The 22,175-nt window shown below is 34.5% G+C and overlaps 3 protein-coding genes across 3 annotated transcripts; 1 reads left to right on the top strand and 2 right to left on the bottom strand.

Annotated features, from left to right (window-relative positions):
- The first annotated feature begins 10,131 nt into the window (after positions 1–10,131).
- LOC131803112 (UPF0489 protein C5orf22-like) lies at positions 10,132–11,936 on the top strand. The gene has a single exon (XM_059124141.1). It carries the CDS (start codon positions 10,360–10,362, stop codon positions 11,659–11,661), a length of 1,302 nt encoding a protein of 433 aa, XP_058980124.1. The 5' UTR covers positions 10,132–10,359; the 3' UTR covers positions 11,662–11,936.
- A 923-nt stretch (positions 11,937–12,859) lies between these two features.
- Positions 12,860–13,925, bottom strand: LOC131803088 (spermatogenesis associated 6-like protein). Its single transcript, XM_059124056.1, has 4 exons — positions 13,814–13,925; positions 13,416–13,757; positions 13,083–13,360; positions 12,860–13,013 (listed from the first exon to the last, which is right to left on the bottom strand). The coding sequence occupies exons 1-4, from the start codon at positions 13,859–13,861 to the stop codon at positions 12,950–12,952; spliced, it is 732 nt and encodes a 243-aa protein (XP_058980039.1). The 5' UTR covers positions 13,862–13,925; the 3' UTR covers positions 12,860–12,949.
- Positions 13,926–14,030: 105 nt separating this feature from the next.
- LOC131803087 (protein Gemin2-like) lies at positions 14,031–15,003 on the bottom strand. Its single transcript, XM_059124055.1, has 2 exons — positions 14,729–15,003; positions 14,031–14,666 (listed from the first exon to the last, which is right to left on the bottom strand). Exons 1-2 carry the CDS (start codon positions 14,966–14,968, stop codon positions 14,091–14,093), a joined length of 816 nt encoding a protein of 271 aa, XP_058980038.1. The 5' UTR covers positions 14,969–15,003; the 3' UTR covers positions 14,031–14,090.
- Positions 15,004–22,175: the final 7,172 nt, after the last annotated feature.

Here is a 22,175-nt window from a genome sequence, read left to right as displayed (position 1 = left end):
CAAAATATGTCGGTGTTGTTGCTATTGAGTCATAAACGGCAATTTGCATTGCCATCGTAATTTTGTGATTGGTGTGGGGTCATGACTTTAAATAGAAATTGTATTAATTTCTAGTAATTGGGACGCCAACTTCCCTTTTCTAATATTTGCTCTTTTTCCAAAAATATCATCTTTAACGGAAATTGTGGGTTTGAAATGGTAACTGAATTTTAATTCTAAATTTAGATCGCTCTCTCCCTCTCTGTTCCTCACACAAAAATTATTTTCATTTTTGGAGAATTGCAAATATTTGACCTTGATTCTACGGATTCAGTTCATAGTTCCCATAATATTAGTTGTTCGGTTTGTATTTTCACCTTTTATTTTTACGTTGAGCCTCCTCCCACACCGCATCGCTGTGATTCATTTGGCCCCCCGAGTCTGTGGTTCATGTTATCAACACCTTGCGGCCAGAAAAAGAAAAGAAACGAAATAAAAACAACAAAACCCCCAAAAGATGGCAAGAACTGAACGAATTGTGTTGGCTGGCGTCTAAAATATTGAAAAATTCAAAGAATTTCCATCTCGCCAGCTATTCGGCGAACAGGTGATGATGTTGCGTGCAATGGCAATACGCTATGTAGACTCTGTACCAGGTATGGTAGAGGTGAGATATGAGAGGATTATGAGGGGAAATAAAGTAAATTTTGAAAATGTATAAAACGTAAATAAATGTAGAACACAAAATTTAGGGTCCCCAAACTGAATACTGATTTATAATAGAATTGCTAACAGTACGTTTACACTACAGTTATTTTCCCTAATAGGGATTTATTTGACAAATATACAATGGAAATGGAATTGGTAAATTGTAAATGTTTTATTAAACTGGAGTATACTTATTTTGAATGTTGCATGGCTTACTTTTCATATGGCCAAATCATCATGTAAACCTACTATTACATTTTATCCGATTATAGGGTGAGAATACATAAAACCCTTTTTTGATTGGCTTAAGTCATCGGTTGACGTCTTCGGAAATGAGCAGGGACTCGTAGGGTAAACAAGCATAAATGATGAGCTAAAATCGAACTAAGACAACCTAAAACTTATTTGTTTCTTTACGAAGAAACCAGCCGATGACTTAAGGCAGTGTTTGATGTATTCTCACCTTTAGTTTTGAAGAGCATACAAAAATAACCTCATGTAATCATATGTTTTCAATTTTTTTCCAAAATTATACATTTGTCAAAATCTCACTGTCAAAATGTATATTTCTAAATCTACTGTTTATACACAAGTCAGGAAAGGTACTATTTTCTATGCAGTTGAATTCTACAAGGTAAATTTTTCAAAATGCAGAGCTGCATTCTCATATATTAAATAAGGTTATTTTGTTAATGCTACCCTGATGATAAAGCGTTCCAAGATGGATGAAATTGATTAAATCCCTTCTATTTTGGTCTCATATTAAATTTGATATTCCTCTATTCTCTAAAAAGTTTTTTGCATACCCATTTCTAGCAAATTCTCCATGCCAACGTCCAAATTGTACTTCCAAAGGCGTGAAAATTTCCAATCACTCTTTCCATTCTTTCCTCAGCTAAAAAATATAAATATAGATTATTGAACGATTGAAATTCTTCATAATTTCCAATTCAGTGGCCAGCCGCCGAAGTGAAACATAAACAAAATATCTGTGAGTGGCGCTATGTATCATTTGTTTCGTGTTAAACGATTCTCATTACAAATCATTAGCAAAAATTCAACGAAATCGTTTTGAGTGACTGAATATTATTTCACACGTTCCTCTGATGAGTGATACTTGGCCGGCAAATCTTTGTGCGGCGTAATTTCATCAATGTTGATGAGTTTCATTCTGAGAAATTAGTTCATGTCAGATTTTTTATCAGAGTAGAGCGACATTTGGTAATAAATACAAAGTAAAAAATTGGAGGCCAATAGGTGAAGATACCCTTAAGACGAGAATACATAAAACGCTTTTCTGACTTCTTCTTAGTGGAACAAAGGAGTTTTAGGTTGACTTAGTTCGATTTTGACCCAAGGCTCCTTTGTTCTCTTCCGAAGAAGCCTGCCGACAACTTAAGCCAGTCAGAAAAGCGTTTTATGTATTCTCACCTTAAATGTGAGGGTACATAAGCAGCATGTCATATTTTGTGACATACCGTAAAGGGATGCCAGCGCTGCATTCGAATCTTGCCGTCGTTTTTCCTTATAATTTGACATTAGTATGATGTCAAGCTTCTTTTGTACCCAGACCTTAAATATGTTGCGTCAGCATTGCTACGATTCATGGTAGAAGAATACAGGTAGATACAGAACGCTTGGAAACATTTATATGTCAAAAATTTTAAAATGTTTTAACAAAAATAAGTGGATTTATGATATGCATTTTTATACAAATTTTACAAATATCAATGATGTTTTATTCAACATTTTCAATTTGAAAATTGATTTGACAGTTCATTGTCCCAGCAGCTGTGTCGATGCGACTACCTGTATTCTTCTACCATGCTACGAACTTAAAGTTTAAGGCTAGTTCACACATTATAATTTTTTGTATTTATCTTTATGATTTGTGTATTATATTTTAAGGCGCTACTAACAATTTTCATGGCGAAACTACAAAGATAGGTTAGCTTCGAAAGACATAGGAAAAATGCAACTCTGAAGCAGAGACTTAAGGTGAGAACACCAAAATAGCTTTTTTCACTGGCTTAAGTCATCGGCTGGTTTTTTCGTAGAAGAACAAAGGAGTTGTATGTTTACATAGTTCAATTTACGATCCTTCGATTTTGGTCATACGTTTCTTTGTTCTTTTTCGATGAAGCCAGCCGACGACTTAAGTCAGCCAAAAAAAGGGTTTTATGTATTCTCGCCTTAAACGAGGCAACAATTGGCTTAATTTTACAAAACATGAATGTAATCGAGGTAGAATTAAGAAGGTAAAATTATATATACATATGTTTAATTTTTTTTAATAATTGATTTGATAACATCTCGCTGTCAAAATATATATTTGTAATCCAAATCCATAAAAATTGGTATATGTATGCCTAGAATAGAGTATCCATATTTTATTTAAGAGACACCTGTAATTGTGCTATGGGGATGCTATAATTATATTACACCTATATAATGTTATGTGTAAACTGGCGTTAAGCCTTAGGCTGGAAATACATAAAGCGCATATTTGGCTGGCCTTAGTCATCGGCTGGCTTCTTCGTAGGTGAACAAAGGAGTTTTAGGTTGATTTAGTTCGATTTTGACCCTAGACTCCTTTATTCATTTCCGAAGAAGCCAGCCGACGACTTAAGCCAGACAGATAAGTGCTTTATGTATTCCCACCTTTATACTCTCATATGTAAAACATTAAACCTACGTTTTCAAAAATACAACACATATTCAGGGGTGTTATAGCAAAAATTATGAATTATATGAAAAATGTCTATTTTAACGTACACACGGAAATGGGTAAAAAAGTTATTAAATATCTTCATCATTTTTTGGTGGGTTTAAGTTATTTCTGGTGGATTTAAATTGTCAATATTATTGCATATACATCAAATAAATCTTCATAACAGCAGGTTAACTCGTCAGAAGGCTTTAATGTAAACATACTATTAGTTTAAGTCTTTAAACTTATTAAGATCACGTTTAGACTACTATATTCGCTCGATTTCAAATGTCAATTACGTAGCGTATACGTCACGTAAATCATATTCATAAATCCAATGGATATTAATGGAATTGACATTTGATATATAATGGATTTCGCTAAATCTAAACGTACTTTAATCCCAATTTTCACTTTGCCACAAATACTTCAAAATAAACCCCTGTTCTCCAACCCCCAACCTAAATACTCTATACACCTTCGTTCACACCGCACCCTTTTTCATCGGAATTCCCTCAAAATTCCTATGCACCCTGGATATTTCGAAAAACAAAGCTGACCACTTTTCTCTTTGTTTCTTGTTTGCAGAAATCACTTGGTGTTTGTCCAACACCAGACCGACCCATAATTGAACTCAACCTCAAAGGGAAAAAGAATCAAAATACCCTTAATTTTGTGCAACTTTGAGTATTTCTCTCTATTGTCGAATGGCTCTACAATATTGTGTATATCTGTGTCCATATGTCTCTCCGTAGAGCATATTCGGTTGTAGTAACAACGAACATCAATGAATCAATGTTGGAGAAGTTGAAAGTCCTCTTCTCCCTTCTCTGTGCTCCTGCAATAAAACGACAAACGGCCATTGAAGGAATTAACCGACCAACAACAAATGAATGGTTGTCTGGCTGGCAAGTTGGGTGAATAACAAAAGTGTTGACTTTGGTTGATTGACCAGGGCTTCGATGTTGTTTGTTCGTTCATTGTTCGTCCATATTTTGTGAATGGTTGGCTCGCTCGGTCGGTCAATTCACTAGAATGTTGAATGAAACTAATTGTCCGGGGCTAACTAAGGTTAAATGCGGAACTATTTACAATCACAATTGGATAAATGCATAAAGTATCCGACGCGGCGACACTCGCTCACTTACCAATACGCCTCAACTTGATTTGCTCCCCAAACGTTTGTGTGGTGTTGCGATCATTCATATTCACCCGGAGGAACTCAAAGTACATTATTGTTGTTTGTAGGTTCCATACAACAATAAAAATGTCATCATTGTATTTATAACTGTTCCATAGTCCACGAGAATATCTCCTCTAAGATTGTAGGCATTGCCTTTGTTTTTTGTGCTGCCATCTGGGGTGGGGGAAAGTATTGTTGTGGTTGTTGTTCGATGACAACATTTTAGTTTCAATTAGCAATAGTTGAGTTGTAGTGGCGACCAGTGACAGGGTGATGGCGTATATGGTGTAATTTCCGGTATACCTACTTACAGTAGCCATATAAAGCTCAAAAACTTTAATTGAATCACTTAAAATTGATTTGAGCACAAAATAGCAGCTATTGATGACTCAATTTTTGTTTAAAGAAATCTTTTGATTCTTTTGGTTTTGGAAATTTGACAATGATATATTAATAGAGTGGTGAGCCCAATGAATTTGCGTAAAGGCAGCCGATTGTGAAGGGGGTTTTGCGTTTCAGCAATGTATCCTTTGTGACCAAAAATATATTCCTATTCCTTTTGATTTCGGGTGTGTGTGTGCGTGCTCAAAACGCCCACACACAAAATTTATTTATGTCATGTTTTGGAATCTGTCTATAAGCATCGTATTATGGTTATGGGTGAAAAAGAGCTAACTCACATTGGCGAAATGACCCCAAAATAATTTTTAAACTTAAAATTAAAGCTATTCTGTATTTTCCGTATAAAAAAGTGTAAACACATTGATTGCACGGATTTTCCTCATGGTAGAAGAATATAGGTAGATGCATCAACGCTTGGGAAAATTAATATGTCAAAACTTTTACAGTGTTTTGTCAAAAATAAGTAGATTTTTATACGTTTTCTTATATGACGCAAATCGAAGGTTACAATGACAAATATTTTTCAACAATTTTCACAAATTTCAATACTTTTTCACTCAAGATTTTCAATTCCAAAATCGGTTTGACAGTTCATTGTCCCAACAGCTGTCTCGATGCGACTACCTACCTACCTGGTTCTACAAGGTTTATACTTTAACCTTAAATGTTTTTTCTACCATGGGCCGACATCTAAATTAGAGCACGTTTAGACTTCTAAATCCAGTCGACTTTAAATGTCAACCCCATAGCGTATACGTCACGTAAATCGTATTCATAAAACCAGTGGATATCATTTGACGTATACTTTTTGGAAATTACATTTGAGGTGGGGTGGATTTCGTTAGTCTTATACGCGTTTTACGAATATTCGTCATTAATTTGGCGTATAACAAGGAAATGAAATAGGTGTGGTTTTATAACGCAAAAGTCCTGTAAATTAGAGCGAGTAAAGAGAGCATTTCTGACAGTTGAGTTACTGAGAGTTTGTTTTATAACTCATAATTGCTGTTACAAGGTTGATCTAACAGGTAACCGCATCGGCGAATTGCTACAACAAAGCAACTTTTGTGGTCCCCTCAAATGTCAAAATTGGCATCTAAGGCGAAAAACATAGATTCGCCATGACATTTAAAGGTTGCGGCAAATTTGTTTCAACCAATCAGAAACGAGGTGTTTGTTTACATTTTATTTTGTGTGCCTCTCGTCGTAAACGAACGTCGCAATAAAAGTTTTTATTGTAAAACAAATAAGAGTAAAATAAGTATTAATTGTAGTATTGCGATATTTTTAAACCAAGAAACTTATAATGACTATATTTTACTGGTTTAAACCGAAAGTTTTCCGGAACTGCAAATGACAAGAGTCGAATTCTTGCACTACTTCCCGTGATGTGCTTTGGGAATCTTAGATGTTGAGGCTAACTTAATTCTTAAAGCTGCACTCCATTCTAACCTCCTTCCTTCATTTTCTTTTAATTTTTTTTACTTGTTTCACTCTAAACTTGCTCTTAAATTATTTGAAATATTATAAAAAGGTACTTTTAGGGAAGACAACATAAACAAATTTGTTGTTGCATTCATTTAGGGCGAATTCTTCATTACAACAATTTGTTTTGACATTTAATGGTGCCGTCAGCTGGGCTGATGCGATTACCTAGTACATCTACCTTGTGCTGTTAATTAAAGCGAGTAATGAGAGCAAATTTTACAGTTGAGTTAAAAAGAGTTTGCAAAATCTACCTAAAAAAATTACTTAGTTAAGGTGAGAATACATAAAACTCTTTTTTAATGGCTTAAGTCATTGACTGGTTTCTTCGGGAAAGAGCAAAGGTGTTTAGGGCCAAAATCGAACTAATTTGGCCTAAAACTCCTTTGTTCCTATACGAAGAAGCCAGCCGATGACTTAAGTCAGACAAAAAAGTCTTTTATGTTTTCTAGTTCTAAAGGTGGGAATACATAAAGCGATTATCTGGCTGACTTAAGTCATCGGTTGGCTTCTTCGGGAAAGAGCAAAGGAGTTTAGGGTCAAAATCGAACTAAGTTAGCCTAAAACTCCTTTGTTCCTATACGAAGAAGCCAGCCGATGACTTAGGCTGACTTAGGTTGACTTAGTTCGATGTTGTCCCTAGGCTCTTTTGTTCATATCCGAAGAAGCCAATCGATGACTTAAGCCAGCCAAATGTATTCTCACCTTAAGTCATGGCTTCTTCGTAATTGAGCAAAGGAATTTTAGGTTGACTTAGGCGTATAATTTATATTTGGTCACCTTACGCTCCTTTGTTCTTTTGCGAAGAAGCAAGCCGATGACTTAAGCCAGACAAAAAAGCGTTTTATGTATTCTCACCTTAATCCATCAATTCTGAGAAACAGCTGTCTTCTTATCGCGAATACCTACTATTTATATTTTAGATATTTCCCCCATTCCGACTTAGTCTCTTTGGCAAAAATATATTGCCTTAAAATAGAATGGTTTTGCATAAAACAAAATTGCTTCATTCTGAAATTGTTTAAATCACAACAACACTCCATGACTGACAGCGGGCGGGTAGGCAACTAGGGTAGGTAGTCGGTAGGTTCTCACTCCGATTTTTCGAATCACAATACCTAATGAAATGGAAAACCCACGCAAATTTCAACTTGGATAGAAACTTTTGATGTGTATTTTTGTCTTGGGTAAACAACAGTTAGACAGACGGTTTGTCTGACATTGGCACAACAGTGTTGTGTGTGTGTGTAACACATTGAATGTGAGAGAGCGACGACGCTCCCCTTAACACCCAGCCCCTGAGATTCAAACACCTATTCATCCATCAAGAACTGTTCTCAAAGGTCGTCGCCAAGTTTTCGTTTCGTTTTGTGCCTACCCCAAAACTTTCTTTGAAGTCAAGTAAATGATTTGTTTACCCCATACCCAGCGGGTAAACAACCCACCCTGGCCCCCTCCGGGTTATTAACGACGTTCGGGCGATAGTAATCACAAACTTGAAATACAGTTAACAAATTCTGCAAACAAAACAAAAACGAAACAATAAAAGCAACAATCACAAAATGCGAAAATGAGTAAAGAGCAGCAGAGCGCTGCAAAAGTGGGTATTCCAAGCTGTTAGAATACTACAAGGCAATAACAACAACAACAGGGAACAGGGTATGTATTTCCAAATATATAACTACCCAAAGCTAGACTGTGGGTGTTAAGCCCGTTCAAAGTAGATATGTAGTGGGTATATACGCTCGTAAGTAACAACGTCAACGCTGGGCACAGTAGCATCGGGTAACGCTGCTGGCGCAACTGAATTATGAATGAAACTTGTCTTTAAGTTTGTACTACGTGCACGCATACATACGTATGTGTGTAGTGTGGATTCCAGAACACCTACGCTTTTTGCCATTGTCTGACTCTTTGAAGCGAATTAGGGGGCATGATTGTGCGAGAGAGGGAATTGGAGGGTTTGCTTTTATATACAGCAATTTCATTACGTTACATACCCTACACACAAACACCACGCACAGAGCCCACATAGAAGTCCACCTACACAAAAATTTCCGTCCCAGCTATTATTCTTCTTCATCATCAAAGTAAGTTATGGTGAGTAAGGTCTGGGTGAAAAAAACGCTGGGCTATGTATGTTTGGAAATCTGTATTACTGCCGTTACTGTCTCCGTGCTGGGCTCGTCGTCTCATCCTTATGAATGGAGTTTTTTTTTTTTTTTTTTTTGTGGTGGGTGTTGTATTGATTTTCCGCTCGTTCTCTTTGGTGCGTGTGTATCCATGGGACACGTGCTTTTTTCTTAATTTCTGAGTGAGACTTTTCACAGAAAATGAAGAAGAGCAGGTGGAGGAAGTTATCTTTGCTTGAAAGTATGAAGGATTTAAAATGGATGAAATATATAATTTATTGTGAGAACCTAGTAAGCAAATAATTTTTAATAAAAATTTACGATTAATTTTTTTCTGCAAACTAAAAGAACATATCTGCGGCTGTCAGATATCTGAAAATACAAAACAATCAGTCATTTTGATAAAGAATCTAAATAAAGACAGAAAAAAACTCAAAATAAACCGTCATTTAAGAATTCAAGAATCGAACATCATAGAGAGGGGAAGGAAAGTATGTAGCAATTGTACCTGAGGAGTTTCGATTGGAAGTTGATATTGACCATTGCAAGATGTTAAGTCCAACTGATTCAAGGTAAGTTAAATCTCTTGTCACATTTCAAATGAACCCATATGTGGTAGGCTTATTGTATCCCATAGATTTGTCGAATTTGGTTAGGACCCTCAAAATACCAATAATTTTAGTGATACTTTTTTGTATTGAGTCACTCTCGAGATCGGATTTTTATTCAATGAGAGTCAAAATTATATCCAGTTCTTTTGAATAATAGAGCTGAAGTCTTTAACTACCCTACATCAGAAGGTACTGCTTGTGGGTGCTGTACCAAATGCTCGACCTGCCCTTAATCAAGAAGTGCAGAATGCTTCTAAAACCTTCAAATATCTTTTTTTGTTTTGGCTTTATTTCATTATTCTTAAAATGAAAATTCTGGAGCTCTTCTTCAGATGGGCGTTTTTTTTATAAATTGCGCCTAAATTTAGGGTTTTACGAAGATTTGTCATAATGGGTTTAATGAAAACATATTCAATGTAAATAAGATGTAAATTCTATACATTTTTAATATATTTAAGCAGCATTTTCCCAGGAGCCCAAATCAAAATACAGCTACTTACAATAAAAATAGACAATGCGGGCTATTATAATAGTTTTAATCATCTTATCATTCCATTAGGACAACCTAGCTAAATTGAATATTAGTTTTATTACTCTTTACTATTTAAGTGCCATTATTTTACTTTACATATAATTCATAGAAATTGATTGCTTTTTATTTCACTTCATTTATACTCTTAATATCTCTTCCTTTTCCTATTTATTTATTCTTTCATATTATAATTTTTTTTTATTTTGTTTCAAATGTAAATTAAATTTAACTCCAATCTATTTATACAATTTAAATACCCCAATGTTTTTTAACGCTTTCATGAACACTGCCACATGATACTAAATGTCAGTGTTACCACTTCGTTGTGTTAAACGATGACATCAAATGTCAATGTCTCACAAGAATGGCAAGGCGCAAAAATTTAATGGCAACAACGGTGAGACGAGATTCACAGTAATGAGTTCGTTTACCTGTGTGTGTTTTTTCCATTATTTTTTGGCAATGGTTTCATTGTCTGGCGCTTTTTAAAGTAGAAAAAAGTGTAAAATAAGCGCGCAAGTTATTGAAACATTTTGCTCTGGATATTCTAGCAACTCTTGAGAATTGTTAACGAGAATTTCGGAAAGATATCATTTTAAAAAGTGGGCCAAAGTAATATGGATTCAGCAGCGTTAGAGGAGAACAAACAATTGGAGGGAGAGTCGTCGTCGGCGGCGTCGAACAATCCAAAAAGTGAAAGTTTTAATGAGGAGCCAGAAAGTTCGGAAGAACCCCTCCGAAAGCGTAAAAAATCAGCAGACGAATCACAACAGGATGCCTTGGTTACTTCGACGGTGGGTTTGAGGCGTTTCAAACGCATACCCATTTTCATTGTCGACTATCATAACGATGTATTGGAATTTATATACCGGTGTCTGGCCTCAAGGCATTTGCCATTGGAAAACAATACCCTGCTACATTTCGATTCCCACCCCGACATGGTTATTTCGCGTGAAATACCTGCCAGTTCAGCCTACGACAAGGAGACCATGTTGGCTGAATTGAGCATTGAAAACTGGATTATGCCTGCTTGTTATGCTGGGCATTTCAATCGGGTCATTTGGGTTAAGAATTCCTGGTGCCACCAAATGCCCGAAGGCAAATACAACTTCAAAGTGGGTCACAAAGAGGATAAAATCAGTGTGGACTGTTGCCTAGACTATTTCATATCGGAAGGCAATTACTGCCAAACATCTGAATTGGAACAGCCACGTGATATGGAGTTGCATGTAATCAACAATGACACCGAAACTGTGCCCGATCCCAAGCAACTGTTGTCTTCGGAAGATGCTTTAAATTATATACTAGATATTGATTTGGATTTCTTTAGTACTTCGAATCCGTTTTTGGAAATCTACAAACATGCCAATTGCTACGAACAATTGCGTCAAATATTCCATTTTGAAAGTGCCACAGAATCAACAGCCGTGGGCACCACCGAAAAGAGGAAACTTCAGCTGGAAGCCTTAAAGGGTGTCTTTGAATATTTGGAAGAGAAACGTTCATTTGAAGGCATTGAAATGCCCGATCCAGATATTGTCAGCAAGGAGGTATTCGATCGCATTGTTGCCTTGGCAGAATCTCTACAAAAGTGCTATGCCGATGATGAAATCGATTGGCTTTTGATATTCGATTCGGGCAGTACCACAGACACCAATGGTCTACCTCATCACATCAGTACAGAAGCTGAATTGGAAACATATTATGGCCAATTCAAAAAGTTCCTTACCCAATTGCCCCACCCACCAGTTCTCATTACCATGGCCTGTTCAGCGGAGGATGACTATTGTCCACGCAATCAAGTGTCGTGCATACAAGAGAAGGTTGTCCAAATACTGAAGGAGGTATTTGGTGACAAGGTCCATGATAAACCGATTTTACATTACATGGATGATGAGTGGGATGTAATGCAGTTGTAAGACTACGATAGCAATTGAAAAGAGAACAAAATAACATAGAGATGGGACAGCACGTAAAGTTAAACAGGACTCATGCAGTTTATTTAATTACTGGAGGCAGGCACAATGCCCGATTATTAAATCCAGGCGACTGCAGTATTGTCTATTTTATATTAACAATTAATATATTATTATTATTTTATTTAGCCCCTAAGTTATGTATTATAAGTTATAAAATTTATAAAATTTTATTATGATGTAGGAATCAAATAAAATTTGATTCATTTTTGATTGTAGCCAGTAAATGATTATGATTACCAACATATTGACAAGGACAATGAGACTTTGCATACTATACAGATAGACATCAAACACCAACCAGATGCAGATGAACTTGACATTCATTTATTAATAAAACACGCCGAGAAACGGATATTAAAAAAAAAATTATATTGTTTATTGTTGTGCTGCCTATGACGTGTGGACGGACAATCACCCGTAAAATGTTGAAGAAAGCATTGCAGTCAGTGTGTATTGGTTAAGCTAACAATATTAGATGTGATTCACACAAATTTAATACGCAAAACACACTTTTCGATTTCTTTGGAAGTTCATTGACCGTCTTTTTGTCTATATCTTAGATGATAACTGGGTAGGCTGGCAGGCAGACAAATGATAAGTGCAATGTTTTAACAATCAGACTATTGTTTGGAATCGGCACAGGGAGGAAAGGCATAAATATGGGCAATGGGTGGTGTATTCAAATCTAATTTTGAAAGGAAATATATTGGATCTAATCACATTTGAGTCGGTAATTGTTCGGTATTATATGATAAGCATGTTTAATTGGCTAACCTTTGAAATGCAGTATGAATGGGCTGTTAAAATGTTTAGTTAGCAGAGTTTAGATGGCGAGAAGCTTCATAACTCGCCCAGTTTTACTTAACTTTGATTCTCTAGCTTTCGTATAAGGTATAAGCTTTCCAAGCATTGATTTTCATTGAGAAATCTTGGAACAAAACAATACTTCTTTAAAAATGTTAGTTTTTTGCCTTTCCTCTGCAAGAACAATAAAACAATTATTCCATATAAAATTTTTATTAGTTGTCTTTCCTATCTTTTGAAAACTTCCTTATACTGACGACATAGTTCACAGCAATCACCAGTCCCGTGTTGGATGTTGGATATATCCATACTTTGATCTTGAGCCAGGTCATAAATTCCCGCCGAAGTTTGGGTATTATTTGAAGAGCAACTGAAATGAATAGGACTTATTTTTTGAAGGTCCACACATCCACACCATTTATACTTACGTAGAAACAATTGATACTCTCCTTGAATTTGTATTGAAAAGAGGTTCGAAGGGTTTTGTACTGAAAACAAAAAATAAATAAATTTATAAAATTAATAAATGAATATCAAATATTGTGGCATATTCCTACCTCTTGCCGGAAAAATCTCTTGCATGACAAACAGGTTTCTGTTTACGTGGTCCATAGCGATCTAATTCGTCATAGGGTTCAGCATTTATTATACAAGGCCTTTGATAACAATGAGATTTAATATTGCAATTATGTTTCGTCGATTTGGGTGGTATGGTCAGTGGTTTGCGAGGATGACATGTAAATGATTTCAATTCCTCATTAAGATTTCCAACATTGAACACCTTATCCTTCACGAAAAAGTCGGCCGTTAATTCAACTTTTGGTGCAATTATACCCTGGAAGAAAAACAAAAAAGTTATGGAATTTTATTTACATAAAAGACAAACTTACCGGGAACGCTGTTGTTGTCTTCATCAGTAATTGTTTGGTATTATTATGGGGACAATGTAATTTCGGTTCCGATATTTGTAATAGATCCATGAGACTCCCTCTATAATATGCCAATCTTCGCCCACTTTGCCACAGTGTAATCTCCAGGGGCTCAGTTTGCATTTGACTAATCAATGAAGCAATGGAGGGAGTGTTTTTAAAATAACCCTCCATTTTATAGGTGTCATGACACAACAAAGGAAAATATGGTTCCATGGCCCCCGTCCGAAAGAAGTAGCCCAAAGCTTTTATGGTTACTTCCAAATAACCATGGCTGCATAACCACACTCCAGGACACGTAACCTAAAAAACTCTGGTTGTAAATTTTGATTTTAAAATTTGCAATTGGAATTTCTTACGGCTTGTAATTTCAATTGGATCTTAATATGAAATCTTTGATTATTCATCGCGAATAGCTTTAGTTAACAAAAAATTTTTGTTTAATTTACAATAAATTCCTTTGTGTATATATCACTCTGCGTTTGTTGCTATGATTACACCATGTTGCTGGCCAACGTAAAAGTTGGACATGCGTTTAAGTTCCCTCTAATGGCATTTGAAAGGAAACCTGTTGCCTTTATTCTAATTTGTTATTTGTATTTATTATAACAATTTGCTTAAATTCTATGTGACAATTTATACAAATTCCATTAAATCTAACTGATCAAAGATTTTAGCAATGAGATATATGAACAAGTTATAAGGTATGGCTTTTTGAAATTCGTGAGATTTAAGGCGACTCCGCAAACGCATGGCGGTACGGGCAATGTCTCTTAACGTAAAATGTACATTCGGTTCCAGCGGCAGGTGCAAACAGCTTAAGACGGCATAAAGCCAAGAACCCAACCATTGTTCACTGTTGCTTAAATCTAAAACAGAGTGATTAGCAGCCGCAGAACTGGATGAACAGGCCACCTCTTCCATATGCTCGCCCTTGAGCCATTCTGAAATCATATTCAATAACTGTTCCAAGGTACGTTGATTCAAACGTAAAATCACACTAAGTTTGGGTGGGGTGTCACGACAGAATTTTAGCCAGGCTTCTTCGTCGCTTATCAAAGGTGGTTCCAGGTTATTGTCATAGTTGTGCGCTGACAAATGTTGGCGTAACATAAGAATTTTTGAACGTGTGCGCAGGAATTCTTGTGACTGAATATCCTTCCATTCCTTGGTGGGCAATAAATCTCGATCCACCGTTATATCAGGACTTAGCTGGGAGTACGAAAGGGACAATTAAGTCTTGGATAAAATAGTAATTTCTTTTGTTTACTTACCTCAAATTCCTCCAATTGATTCTTGACTCCATTCATCACCGGCTTCACTGGCTTTTTGGGCGGTTTAACTACCACTGCAGGACAACGTTTGCGTTCATACAGCATGTGCATGAGAAATTCCTCACCATTTTGTGGTGGTGCAGAAGGGTCGAAGTTATCCCCTGGCTGGCGTATCTCCAAAGCCTGTTGCTGAAAAGTTTCCAAATCATCGTCCACTTCCATGCTCAAAGACGCCACCATACACTAGCAGATTCCAAAGCTTATTGAAAAAAACTGGCGTCGGTGTGGAAAAGGAAGAGAGAATAATATGTGAATGAATGATAAAGATTGAAATCAAAACAAAACCATTTAAACCAAATAGGTTTCCAAAGATCGAAAACGGATAGCAGTAGGGCTTTAGAAATCTATTTTCGCCGAGAAAACCGTTGAATTGTTTTAAATCATATTAAAGGGATTAAAAGATGAACTGCTACTGTAGGCATTTATGGTTTATCTTAAGTAACACGCAGAACATTTTCTTTAGAAAGTTTTGCGTTCAGAAACGCAAATATCTTTCAAGAAAATAATTAAAAGTATTGCTTTGATAATGCCTTGTGGTGATTGCGTGTATAGGGTACACTAGTTTCTTTGCACATAATTGAAGTGAGTGACCCCTTGATTTTAACGGTACAGAGTACTTTGCGTAGCTTTAAGGATAGATGCAATTAATGGATAACGTGTTGTATGTGATTTAACAAAATTTTACGTTATATTGTTGATATTTTTGAAAATTAATGAAAGTTTCCACAATCTTCAATTAGTCTATCTTTGTAAATGCTCTCCAGCTGAGTTAAAAAAGGAAATATATTAGTTTTATTTAATTGAAATCTCTCTTACCAAATGGGTACTGTGTAAAAAATATTCACACGAAAGTTTTGTTGTTGAATAAAGTTCTAAAGTACAGTATCATCGTAGAGAAAATTTAAATGAATTCTTTAGTATAAAGACATACTTTCTGATGATGGCTGCCTGCTGATGTTAAATTTCACATTTTCACAAACTTTCGTGAGGAAGATTTTAATAATTAATCTTCGTGCATATAGCTGTTTTATACTTATACAAATTTTTGTACCAAAGGCATAAATTCGAAGCTATGTTTTCTAAATTCCCCTAATGAACCTAGGGTCAACTTGTTTTGCAACAAATGTTTATGCTTTGATTATACATTTGCTATAAATTTACCCTCTTCTATCATCCACCTCCCAATTGCGTGAATTCCATGAAGGTAAACAAAAACTAAGAGCAACTGTTTTACATGCCACTTAAACATGTTTACACCAATATTAATATATGGATTATTTTGATAGCGCACTGAAAATATTCAAAAGTATGCGCCAATGTGCGTATGTAGAGAAATAAAACACTTCATAATAAATTCATTTTAGGAAACTTGTTCGTTTGTTACTTAAATATGCACTAATCAGCTTGGATAATGTATATTTTCATGCTCATTTGTTGCCTGAAGGGGCAGGTGAGAATAGTTTGTTGTACAAAAACATACATGGATAATACACTGGCTGAATTACTTATACAATAGGGATGTCAGTTCTTGGATAGAAGGGAATAAGGAAAACTTTATTGGAGATTTGGAACTTGGGCGTCACTTTTAGACTACAATTGCGCTCTTTATAAAGTTTGAAATATCTTATTAATATGAAGAGGCCAATATAAACGAATGCCATACTTTATTTTGATGATTTTAACTTCAAAACTATTATTTTGAATTGGAATGCATCTGGACTGAGTAAAATAACAACGATAATTAATTCTTGTAGAAAAAACTAAAGGATTCTAAGGTAAGTTTAACCTGTTCTCAGAAATATTTTGCTCCTTAGTTCATATGTTGGGCGCCAAAAGTAACTTTAATTCAGAATTTTGCATGTAGATCTCAGTTTGGATTTTGGGATATTGGGAGCCAATCGCAACCATAAATAACCTAAATTCCGAATTCAGTATTTAAATCTTTAATTAGATTTAGATTTCTCTTTCAGCGATTTTTGATTTTTTTTTTGGTATTCGACATTTCTACACATGTAACCAAACATTGTGCCAAGCAGACAACTTACTACATACTATATACACACACGTTGACTTTCTTACGCTCCTCGTCAAACAAAAAGCAGGAGGCAAATTTTTACCTTAAAGTTACAAAACATTCCCTTACCATGGTTAACACACCTACAGTGGCGTTCTCACGTCCATGTCTGTCGTTTTATGGTTATTAACACACAGGAGACTCATTTGTTTTTGGATTTTCTGTTAAAGAATATAAAGAGAATGTTAACGCATTTCGAGCAAACTACTACTACTACCACTACTACACGCACTTAGCACAAATCCAACAACAAACGGCACACGTTCCAAAGTAAAAAAACAACATTCCATTATCTCCCAACAACCTGGCGGCTAATACCGAATGGTTGGCTATGTGGTTTTGACTTTGCCAGCCAGGTTAGGGGAGTGTTATGGGCGTGAATTTTTGTGTCATTTTTGAGAGGAAGAGGATATGTGAAATGCTCGTGCTTTTGTTTTGTTACCCTTTTGAATGCTTGGCTCGTTTATTTTCTTGTTATACAAAAAAACTACAAATTATATGGTAGAGCTTAGGCTTAAACAGATTAAATTAAATAGGGAATAATACATTATGTCGACTGAAAATTGCGGGGTGTGCAAAATGAGGAAATAGGTGATTAGTATCAGCTGCCCAAACAAAAAGAGGAAAGACAGGGTGAGATAAAAAAACTGCAACAAAGTCAAACACCTTAATTTTTACATTTTTAGTTTTATTGAATGAAAGCAAAAAATGTCGGAAATAGCATTAAATTTTGGAATAAGTTTAGATTTGTTCGAATTGGTCATCTATGGCACAATTTTGGTCTTTAAACGGCCAAGCAAAGCAACTTTTTAGTTCTTTTCAATCTATTTTTTTTTCTGTTGCGGTGTAAGTTCTTGCACTTTTTGAAATTCCAATGGCTTTACCCCGAGCTCATTTTTCAATATTTGCTGAATGGAATATTGCGATATGTTCAGCTCACAAGCCATTTTTCGGCCACTGCGACGCGGGTCTTGATCAAGTCGCTTCTTTACATTTCGAACCATTTCTGATGATGTTACTGTTTTCTTAGGTCCACTTCCTTGACGTCGGGGGCTACGCTACCAGTATCATGGTAATGAGCGATGGTAGGAGACACAAAAGATTTATTCACATTTAAATGGAGTGGAGTGCTCTAACGATAGCCACTTGGGGTTTTCCAGCCAAATATAAAGAAATCACACTATCACGCTTGAATTCCATCACGAATAACGGTTCTTCTTGAAAATTCTCACCAAAATGCTTTTGCACGCTTGTAAACGATATAATGAGCTGCCACTGGAATAATTTTAACAGCTGTCGAACGATTGGCTTAGAAATGACAGCAGTCTGAAATTGGTTGCAGTTTTTCATCTCTCCCTGTATATTGGCGTTATGTGTGGAACGATTTTAAACAATGTACCTCCTATCCCATATTCACCATGAGATGAATATATACGTAAAGAATAACTACTTTTCCGGTTTGCAAATCTTGTAAAATTTTCATGAAAGAAACTGAACTGTGTAAACTAATATCAAGTGGCGCCTAAGCGCAGCTTAAATAATGTAAATCCACTGAAATGGTTTTATATTGATTTGCTTTCAAAACTGTTAAAAGTTTCATTAAAATTAAAATGTATACGTGACTCTTCTTTGAAGTGTGCTGCTATTTTTTGTAAAAGAACACGTTTGGAGTAAAAAGTTGCAAAAGTTCAAGATCCTTCTGTTGAAGTTGCTTTGCTTCCTCAAAGTGGTATACTTGCATTCTTGAACCTATATTATACGTAGAATACTTTCCTCTCATTATTATACATAGAATACTTACCTCTGCCATAGGAATCCCAATGAATAATTAACACACATTATTTTTCAATATTCAAATATAATTTTATTGTATTTTTTTCTTTGGGTTTTATGCAAATATTTCTTGTTTTAGTTTTTGTTAAATTTAGAGCTATTTATTTTAAATAATACCTTTATTATTTTTCTTACATTAAGTATGTATGTTTGTGTTGCTTGCATGTTATACATTTTATTTTTTTTAATTTTTAGCAAATATTTTTATTTTTTAGTAATAATTCATATAAAGTAACTAATTATGTTTTTATTTTCTCAAATATGTATAAACAAAATAATATACATCTACCGATTACCATTTAAATTTAACTATAATATTGATGATGAATACAAAAAAAAATGTCCAATATTTTTCTTTTATAATTTATTTAAAATGCATTTGCATATTTCTTATAAGGACTAACCACGTCTGTTTAAACATAAATGATTAAAAGTAATTATCTGTTATTTGTTGTATATTTTTAAGAAATAAGTTTTCTTACATTTCAATATTTTTTTGGATAATAAGAAATACTAAAATTACCTTTTAATAATTTTTTAACACATTTCTTCAAGACAATATTTGAAAAATCTTTATTATGTTTGTTTATGTTTTCCTTAATTGATTCCATTATTGTATGGTTTATGACAGATCGGTAATAGCGCGTTTACACCAAACACTTGATATAATTTCATTGTGAGAAATACTTAAATTAACAACGTGACTTTATACCATGCAAGAAGAAGAATACAGGTAGATGCATTAACGCTTTGGAACATTGATATGTCAAAATTGTTTGAATAATTATTCAAAAAATAGCTAAATTTGTAAATTTTTCCTAAACGACGCCAATCGGAGGTTGTGTTGATATGAATTTTTTAACAATTTTTAAAAATTTGAATAATTGTTCATTCAAAAAATTTCAATTTAAAAATTGGTTTGACGGATCATTGTCCCAGCAGCTGTGCCAATGCTAGTACGCTTATTCTTCTACTATGCTTTTGAAATTGAAAATGTTCAATGAAAAATTATTTAAATTTGTTAAATTTGTTGAAAAATGCGATTTAAAAAAAAACTCTGAATGAGAAAACAATTAAAAATCTACTTATTTTTGTCGAAACATTTAAAATTTTTTTGACATATCAATGTTTCCAAGCATTGATGCATCTACCTGTATTCTTCTACCATAGATACTACTTTAAATCAACACAAACTTAAAGCCTTATTTACACCGAACGCGTTACAATAAAATGCGTTATTTAGATTGTCAATTCAATTATATGTCAGATAAATGACGAATCTTCTTAAAACGCGTAATTTAGGTGTGGATAGAATATTCAAGGCAATAATTTTAGAGAAAAATGGTGACAGAGTTATCAAAATGACTAGAAATGTTAATAACAATTAAAAGTGAGAATACATAAAACGCTTTTTTGACTGAAGTAAAGGTGGGAATACACAAAGCGTTTATTTGGCTGGCTTAAGTCATCGGCTAGCTTCTTCGTAGAGGAAAAAAGGAGTTTTATTTTGACTTAGTTCAATTTTGGCCCTGGGCTCCTATGTTCACTTCCGAAGAAGCCAGCCGATGACTTAAGCCAGCTAGATAAGCGCTTTATGTATTCCCACCTTAAGTCATCGACTGGCTTCTACGCAGAGGAAGAAAGGATTTTTAGGTTAACTTAGTTCGATTTTGGCCATATGCTCCTTTGTTCTATTTCGTAGAAGCCAGCTGATGACTTAAGCCAACCAAGAAAGCTTTTTATGCATTCTCACCTTAACTTTGTCATTTTTACATTTTGATATTCTCATTTTTATTGAATTTCCATTTTTATTTTCTATTCATTTTGGCAATCAGCTGATATCCAAGAAAACAATTTATAGAAAAAGATGTATTTTTGGTACTTTATGACAAGTTGTAACCAAACATGCAAAGTTGCATAAAATAGTATGGTAATTTCGTGTTTCGTTTAGAATTAATCGTCATTTATTTTTGTAATATAAAAGCGAAAAACTGCACTAGTTTTAGCAAATAAATGGCGCAACGGCTCTATATCCAGATTTAATTGGTGTAAACGTTCTATAATGTTCATGGGATTGTTCAAATTATTAGTTAGAGAATATTGCTTTGTTTGTGAAATGTATAGCAGGATATGTATGTGTGTGTACCTACCTTTTAACAACGAAGTCTTAAGAGAGGAAGAAATAGAAGAATTTTGTGAGTCAAACTTCTGAGAGAGTACGGTAGTGTTGTTCTCTTTAAAAAAAACTCTGAAAAGTAAACAAGCAATCAGCTGATTTGTTAAAACAAAACAATTTGTCCGCAATAAAAATTAATCAACCAAAAATTACAGAAGAGTCGAAAAACAAAACAATTAGGCTTGCGATATTCCTGATTGATATGTGTTGCTCAAATATATATCACCCAAAGGAGAAGAAAAAGAGTTACAAGTAATTGCAAGAAGAAATTTGTCCATCAAGAATTTGCAAACGCTCATTAAAATGACAGTCAAACTGTTTCTCTCTCGAATCGATTTTTTTTGTGTTAACAGCCGACTTCCAGTGACAATTTGCAACACAAATCAAAGGGTAACCAGACACATCTTATTTCAAGACTTCGTTTTTAATGTTTAAAAAAAGCATTTAATCTCTGTAAGTGATGCATATTCTGTATGTGTATTATCCGTTTTTTTCATTGATTTTTCTTTGAATTCCTATTGACTTTCCTTCTAAATTTTTTGATATTCTATGTTTATTTCATGTTCATATACTTATTTTTTATTATGAATAAAATATCAGCAATGCAGTAGTATTTAGTTTTTTGTTTCGGTTATTTGTTTCTTAGCAATTGAAGTTATTATTTTCTTTTGTTATCTAAACTTATCTAATCTCATTTAAGATGCATTTCAATAATAATTTCTAAACTAAATGGTTTTTGTTTTTGTGTTTTTATTTGGAAAGAAGATTCTATAAATTCGAAGCTTAGAGTAACTACAAATGTAAAAAATTGTTAAGATTGTTGTGTTCTTGTAATGTCCACATAGGTATGTATGTAAAAGTAATAAATATACAGGCACTTTAGTAGGTTAATTAGAAAACAAAGAGGGCAGAGTTACTAAAAAAGATATTATGTTATAAGTTTGACAAATATTTGCAGAAGGGTAAGGAGGGCGAGGAAAGCCAAAGCAAAAAAAAGATATTTTTTTATTATCCCTCAGAAAAATATACCCAATTCCTCATTCAAATGCAGCACTGCATTTGCAGGGAGACAAAAAAATGAAAATAAAAAAAAACAAATTGTTGCCAAATTTGTCTACTTGTCTCTTCTGAGTTACTCTCACAAGTGGCCATGGAATTTCTAAATAAAAGCATATTATGACACAAGTGTTGTTGCTGCCGTTGTCGTTGTGGGCCAGTAGACAATGCAACACCAGTGTTCTGTCAAATTAACTAGTCACTGACATTGTAGAACAGCTGTAATTCTAAACATGATAACATGCATA

This window comes from Musca domestica, unplaced genomic scaffold (assembly GCF_030504385.1).
Source record: "Musca domestica strain aabys unplaced genomic scaffold, Musca_domestica.polishedcontigs.V.1.1 27, whole genome shotgun sequence".
Taxonomy (NCBI): Eukaryota; Metazoa; Arthropoda; class Insecta; order Diptera; family Muscidae; genus Musca; species Musca domestica.
Note: the sequence above shows the minus strand (reverse complement) of the source record. Positions and strands in the feature narration are given on the sequence as shown.

Bases quoted from the DNA above. Each gene is read 5' to 3' on its own strand.
- LOC131803112 (XM_059124141.1), top strand. From the start codon at position 10,360: ATGGATTCAGCAGCGTTAGAGGAGAACAAACAATTGGAGGGAGAGTCG.
- LOC131803088 (XM_059124056.1), bottom strand. From the start codon at position 13,861: ATGAATAATCAAAGATTTCATATTAAGATCCAATTGAAATTACAAGCC. The intron at 13,758-13,813 runs GTAAGAAATTCC...AGAGTTTTTTAG, and splicing joins TCCAATTGAAATTACAAGCC to GTTACGTGTCCTGGAGTGTG. The intron at 13,014-13,082 runs GTAGGAATATGC...TTTTGTTTTCAG, and splicing joins AGAGATTTTTCCGGCAAGAG to TACAAAACCCTTCGAACCTC.
- LOC131803087 (XM_059124055.1), bottom strand. From the start codon at position 14,968: ATGGTGGCGTCTTTGAGCATGGAAGTGGACGATGATTTGGAAACTTTT. The intron at 14,667-14,728 runs GTAAGTAAACAA...TCGTACTCCCAG, and splicing joins ATCAATTGGAGGAATTTGAG to CTAAGTCCTGATATAACGGT.